Below are 7,212 nucleotides of genomic sequence, written 5' to 3'. Positions count from 1 at the left end.
TACAAAGTGGTTGAAGTGGGCTCGAAGGTAAATATATTGTCAAGACTGACGTTCTATTTGTTCTAAGATTTGTTGCTTTACTTCCCATCTTCTAAATTTGGTTGGATTTGATCAGTTTTATACGACAGTTTTGTACCGTGTACAAATTTAGCTGAAATATTATAATTGAAAGCCCTTTACATTAAAACAGTATGAAAAGGTATATATCCGTATTCCGTATATATATAATGAATACAAGTATCAAAAAGTAAAAATCTATTAAAACTTGCTCAATTATGCCCCCTTAAAATGTTTTAGAAAAAAACTAGAAAAGTGCTTTGCTAACAAAAAGGTGATGAATGACAGAAGCAACACCCGCTACAAACTGCATGATTAATGGTTTAAAAGTTCAAAAGTGGTTTTCTGGTGGGTTGCAAGCTCAAGATCAAGATCATCGCCGTTCTATGCCGTGACTGCAACATGACTTGGCTATATCCACGCCAGTGACTATATAAACTGGGCTTTGGCTGGTCTAAAAGCATCAGTTACTTAGAAGTCACTTCCAGTTACAGATATCCAGTTCATCATGCGCTTCACTCTGCTCGCTGTCTTCCTCTTCGGAGTGATCTTTGCCATCGTGTCCGCTGGTGGAAACGGAGGTGGAGGTGGTGGAGGCTGGCAGAAGAATGGAGGAGGAGGTGGTGGCCAAGGAGGCTGGCAGCAGAATGGAGGAGGTGGCCAGAAGCATGGAGGCGGCGGTGGCCAAGGAGGCTGGCAGAAGGGCGGCGGAGGAGGCAGTGGTGGTGGCAAGCACGGTGGCGGCGGTGGAGGTGGTGGCAAGCACGGTGGCGGCGGTGGAGGTGGTGGCAAGCACGGTGGCGGCTGGTAAATCCTCTGAAGATCCTCAAATGAACCACTGAAAATACTCCAACGCATCCTCAAGACCTGATGCAGCATGCCACTCAAATTCCTTCAGACATGCTGTTCTCCCAACATGTAACTTATCCATATTTAATTGTTTTTATATAGAAATATCACTTCTTTCTTTGTTTAAATAAACTTTTTTTCTTGCAAACCAAACTTACTTTTTTTACTGGGACCTCCAATGAGTATCTTCTCAGATATTTTTAAAGTAATACAAGTTTGGAGAATGATCTATTAAAAATCAAAATAAAAATAATATTTTTGTATATTTTTAAAGCAGTGAATGCAATATGATTGCATAGTTTTTAAGAAGTTTTCATTTAAATCTCAATAAATCAGCCAAATTTACAATATTTCAAATAATGCTTTACATATTTATGATTTAAAGTTCACTTGCTAAAATTCTTATTCATTGGTTTATTTATCATGATAAAAAAACTAAAACCAATCAGCTGCTGATAATAAAAAGAAAATAGCTACTTTTAACTCATCAAATAAGCTGCAAAACAAATGAAAGGTTCATTAAAGAACTCCCAATTTTGACTTCCTGCTGCATATAAAAACCACTCACGAGAACCTGCATAAAGCTGCACAAATTGACTTGTTTATGCGATAATTTCATGGAGAAACTCTAACAATTCGATTATTTAGTGATTTCCAAGGATTTCTAAAGACTGTCAGGGGACAAGCTGAAAGGAGAAGGGGGGCAAAAAAACAGTAAAAGAGGATGGCCTGGGCAGCTCACAGCTGTTTGAAGCTTCACAAGCCTCGGAAAATAAAACAAGATTTATTTAGTTGGCCCGGCATTAACTGTTGCCCTTTTGTTATGGCCAAGATGCCCCTTCCCTAACCGACAAGAACTCTTCTACAACGACATTGTATGCATGTGTGTGTGTGTGTGCGCCGAAGGAGCCAACACATAAAACTCAGATGGGTTTTCTTTTCATTAAAAGCGGATTTACGCACACACAAAGTGGAGTAAGGTGGAGAAGGACGAATAAGTGAGAGCAGCTTATTGCACAATAAACACGACCCAACCCCAACACCACACATGCACACAAATTATGAGGCCGGCCATGCGAAGAAAAGTTCGCTCGGTGTTCAGATGCTGACTCAGCTCCGAGAAGTTTCCCTTCCCCAGCACTGCAAAAAAACCAAAAATGTTCAGCAACAATGTATTTTATGATATAACATTGTTGGAGTTATTTGTGCTTAAAAAATATGCTATTTTTGGCATATTGATTGATTGGCGGTTTTAGGATCTATACTGAAAATAAAAGAAGTTTTACTTTTAAACTTGATTGTTTAATTACATATTTTTACAAATTTAAATCAACAAACTCCTCCAGAAATCAAAACTTATTCAAAAGACACTCACAATTTTTTGTATGGTAAAATTTTTTAAAAGTGTATAATCCGTTTATCACCTCTTTTTATGGCTACGTGTATTTTTCTGTGCTTTTCCCCCTACAAAAATTTTAAGTTAATTTGTACAATTTGTCATGAAATATTGTTGTATTATACTCTTTTCACTAAAAGACACTTTTCTTAAATTTAATTTTATTGACTGGTAAACTAAACATATTTCAGTGAATATTTGCCATAAATTTATTTTTTTCTGAATATAAATAAAAGTCAAATAAATAACTGAAATACAATTTAAAGATTTTTTAATAGTTTTTGTTTGATAAAATTGTAAACCATTTCTCTTTGTGTAAAAAAAACGAAGGCGATAACGAATACTCAAAGGCAAAGGATATGTAATGCGAGGGGCCTTTGTGTGCGTGTGCCAGTCGTCAACTGGTCAATGTTGTCACAGACGAATGTCAACAAGAGATAAGCCATTCATTTTATTCATTCATTCAGGGCCGAACCCGCCGCCCTCCCCAACTGCCCTACTCCTCAGCTTTGGCAGTTAACTATTCCGTAATTTGAGACTTGTTTGCTGTCACTCGAGACGAAAATAATCGACTTTGCCACGCCGTCTACTCGCTATCTTGCCGTACATATCGCTGTGCTCAAGGAATTTCGGGCGCGACTTGCCTCCGATTTCGTGGGCAGACCGAGCAAATAAAAACACGTATACGCCGGGGGAGCTTTGCGGTCCGAAGGATTGAATACCCTGAAGGATACGTCAATTATCGTGACCAATGGTTTACATAAGCTGTGTATATATGTGCAAGTATTTTTTTTATTCGCAAGATAAGCCCAATCGATTCATGGTGTAAGCTGTCTGCAGCAGATAAAAGTTACCCCATGTTGATTTTATGAATGGATAGGATTTCTATACGTTTCAGAACCCGTTTGATGTCGTTATGTAATTTATTGAAATTTATTTTATCAAAAGAAATAGTTCGTTTCTCTTACAACTCTTGAAGTCTTTAAATATAATTCAATTCAGCTTGGCTTCCCTAAATTGCACTACTCTTTTCCAAGGCATAAAAAAACGAAAGCACATTTGTGATATTTTTTTGTGCCATGACTTGAATGATTATTTTTGTGTGTCTGCTCGTGTGAATGGTGCGAGTAAGAAACCCAAAGTCCTTTGCTAATTATGCCACAGAGTTTTGCTGTTGACTTTGCCCTGCTCTTGGAAATAAATGATAGGATGCTTGGTCAGCTCATTCGCATCCTGGCCATGTTTGTTGACCATTTCTTGGGCTCTTGGCCATTTGCCCGAGACAAAACAAATGTTGCTGCATCCGGAGCAGGGATGTCCTGCCGTTTGGCTGGTTTTCTGACTGGCTGACCGGCTGACTGGCTCGGCCTTACACATGTACCCGAGTTCGTCCTGCGGCGACCGCCTCCAGTTTTTCTGTGTGGCCACGCCAAATGCATTTTTCAACTGCTGACCAGGGCACCGACTTAACACCGGGGGAAATAATTGAGAATATCAGTATCATGTTGTAAAATATCGTTAAATTTACATATATAAAAAAGCTAGAAGGAAAGTCAATTAAAACAGATTAATTAGCATAAAACGCAGGAAAAGGATTTTTAAATTAACCAATGGGGTTAATTTGTTTACATTTTGTTGAGTTTACCAATAGGTAATCAATTTTTTTAATTTTATTGATTAATTTATTATTAATTTATACAAATTTATAAATAATTCTTAATTTATTAATAATTTATAATTTTTAATTATAGAGGACTACTACTTTACTTTACAAATACAGTTCACATTTTTATACCATAATTCAACAAATAATTATATTTGAGGACATATTCTATGTAGAACTAAAATATTTATATACAGAAATTGGTTTGTTATAAATTTTTAAAAACTTCATTTTGTACTAAAATCTATGATTCATTAATTAAACACATTTCGAGAAATAAACTATTTTGTTCCACCTCAAAATTAAAAATTGAAAATTGGTCTAAAGTCGCAAATACGGATTTATATTACTTACTGAGAAAATACCCTCACATTACGACAATATTAAATCCTAACACTTGGGCTATTGTTTAGTAAAGTCTAGGCATTCGACAAAGTATGTGAATTGCACAAGGGTTTTGACAATTTGGCGTTATTTTTTTGTGTGCTTTGATGACTGTGGCGCTGATGCTTCTGGTCGGTCGCCCGCCTCGTTAGCCACAGCAGCTGTTCGAGGGCGGGGGGAAATGGGAAAATGGGTACGGTTCGGGCCAAATGTTGCACGGTGAAAAATAACAGAGCACCGGATGTGTCGCCCCCTTATTCCCATTCCCGACAGCACTCGGTTTGAGTGCTGTTTGACTTGCGTATAAATGCAATTTACAGTTGCAGGCGACGCCTCATGAATTTTAAGGAGCTGGCAACTTGAACTGGCTGCCACGCCCACCCGGAATTACTTTTGTAACCCCCTCGTCTTTTGGTGTATGTGCTTGGATGTGTGCGATAAATGCGTTACTTAATTGTGTGAACTCATTTCTGATAGGTGGGCGTGGTGTTGCTTAAATACAATTGTATTGCAAATGCCGGATGCCAAATGGAAATTGAAGAGCCGAAGAAGATTTCGGGTAGCCAGTGTCGCACATTGCGTATACGCCTACGTGCGGTATATTTACAGTTTGCTGGCCCTTTATTTATTGCACATGTTTTTATTGAATTCTTCGGCAGACAGGCAGACAGGCAATCAAAAGGAAGGAGTGACGGCGTTATAATATTTATACCCGGACGTATAATATTGCCGGCATTGTCCGGTGGGCGGCCACTGGGCCAGGAACTCCCTTTGGCCACCGATGGCCACTGCTTCCCGCTCCTTAACGGGTTTTAAATTGATTTCTCGCATCCATTGTGCCGGAGCCGCCACAAACAGACAGCCAGCTTCAGTTCGAGCCACATATATCCAATATATATATTTGGCCATGGCTACAGCTTCCAATCCCGTGACCCTCGATGGCCAGGCATTTATCTTGGGACCTTTTTGGGACTTCGCAGCCCTTTTGCCATGGCCAGAAATTGGCTTGTCCGCACTTAAATAATAATCAATTCTATTCAATTATTGAGTAAGCTGCTTTCGCTAATTGTGGGTGGCGAATGGGTGGCCTCTGCAGTTATTACAGCTTATCTGGCCAAACTTTTCTTATTTTTCTCTTAGCTGCCTCTTTGGCATGTCAACGTGGCTGGATAAACTTTATTGCCAACTTTATTTTCGCATTTCCTTTCAGGATTTGTCATTGAAGTCCCCGGATCGCTTTTTTCTCTCGATATTTTGACTGTTATCTGGCGCATTACTGTGATTATTGTCGTTGCGAAAGAGATGTGGTAACAGGATACACTAACTACATTTGCCACATGCTTGCAGTCTCTTTTGATTCGATTTTCACTCAGTTATTGCAACTGGTCCGAATTAAATTGCTTGTCACAGATAAATCAACAGAATTCGCATATATTATGCTGTTTTTTATTTGAGATTTAATAAACGAGATGGCGACGGGGAAAATGCAATAAATATTAATTTCACTGCAGACATCCTGACATCTCTTTAAAACAAAATATTTCTTTAAAAGCTTACAACGAGATTTCCAACATGATATATGCTTATATTTAACACAAATTTTTTTGATTTTCTGTCGCATATAAATAAATTTTTGACGAAGATAAAATTTAAAAGAATCTTCTTATTAAACTTTTAAGCTTTCGGCTTATTTCCTTTTTGTCGTTTATGCCATAGCATGATAAAAAAGGTGAACAATTATTTATAAAAAGCTTTTTGTCATTTAGTTAAATTAAATACCAGTTTGCCGTTAACTGTTTGTCATGTATAAATTGGCAAAGATGTTTACAAAAGATTAAAAGAGGATGAAAAAATATATTTTATGCAAACTTATACTTTAAATATTTAATGTTACATATATACTTATTTATTTCTCTTTAAAAACAAAGCCTAAAAGTATGTTGCACTTTATGAACTTAATGGTACACAATTAACAGAGCTGTTATTGGCAAAAACATAACAGCATAACAAACGGAAACCAGTTTTTCCAAATAATGTTAATACAATTGTATTAAAACCTCTGGCACTGTGGAATAAGATATACAAAAAGGAGTAACAGTGGATGGGATAAGTAATTAACAAATGTAGATAAATATTGTTTATGGTTTTTCATAAACGCTGCACAGACAAAGTTCTAATGAGCCGAACAAGCAGGGAAATGGGGAGTTGCTTTGAGTTTAGCACAAAATTAAATTTGCACTTGCAACTAAACTATGGACTGCAGACCTTTTGGGTCGGGGGTTCCGGGATTCCGAGTGCGGTTTGAAAATGATTTTGTAATATTGCACACAAGCGGAGCGCTCAGCTGGAAATAGCTGAACGCATGGCACAAATGCGCATAAATAAACATTCCAGGACGAACATTCCTGTTCCCGCAAAGGGATAAGGCTGCGCAGGGGTTTGGTGGCCTCATGCAGGTAATAACCGGATGCAGCTAATTGAATAAAGCGTGTTTAAGCCGGGACAACGCACTCAGGACATTGCACTCGGTCCTGGGATGTCAGAGAATCCGTAAGGCCCCGACGGACGGGAGTCCGGTTCAGATGGGAATTGCTCGTGGTCCACGGAAGCGGAAGTTGCACTCTGCTCATGTGTGTGCCGGTGAATATCGCTTAATGGTTAAACTATTTAAATTTTAATTTGCTTAGCGTCAGGGATGCGCGCTGCGAATAAAATGATATATCACCCAAACGGTGGGCGTTTATATTACATTGCATATTGCAATAGTTCGGGCTGTAACTTAGTTTTAACGTTAATTAACTAGAATGTTCAAAAATTATATGGAATTATTTATTATCGAAAGACGCAGCCACTTAATTAAGGA

At 38.1% G+C, this 7,212-nt stretch overlaps 1 protein-coding gene across 1 annotated transcript; it reads left to right on the top strand.

The window, feature by feature from the left end:
- Positions 1-526: 526 nt before the first annotated feature.
- On the top strand, positions 527-868 carry LOC128258387 (ctenidin-3). Its single transcript, XM_052989975.1, has 2 exons — positions 527-638; positions 672-868. The coding sequence occupies exons 1-2, from the start codon at positions 566-568 to the stop codon at positions 866-868; spliced, it is 270 nt and encodes an 89-aa protein (XP_052845935.1). The 5' UTR covers positions 527-565.
- The last annotated feature ends 6,344 nt before the right edge of the window (positions 869-7,212 follow it).

This window comes from Drosophila gunungcola (assembly GCF_025200985.1).
Source record: "Drosophila gunungcola strain Sukarami chromosome 3L unlocalized genomic scaffold, Dgunungcola_SK_2 000003F, whole genome shotgun sequence".
In the NCBI taxonomy this organism is placed as follows: domain Eukaryota; kingdom Metazoa; phylum Arthropoda; class Insecta; order Diptera; family Drosophilidae; genus Drosophila; species Drosophila gunungcola.
Note: the sequence above shows the minus strand (reverse complement) of the source record. Positions and strands in the feature narration are given on the sequence as shown.

Excerpts from the sequence above, each read along its gene's own strand:
- LOC128258387 (XM_052989975.1), top strand. The coding sequence starts at position 566 with ATGCGCTTCACTCTGCTCGCTGTCTTCCTCTTCGGAGTGATCTTTGCC. Across the intron at positions 639-671 it reads GTCCGCTGGTGGAAACGGAG|GAGGAGGTGGTGGCCAAGGA; the intron begins GTGGAGGTGGTG and ends AGAAGAATGGAG.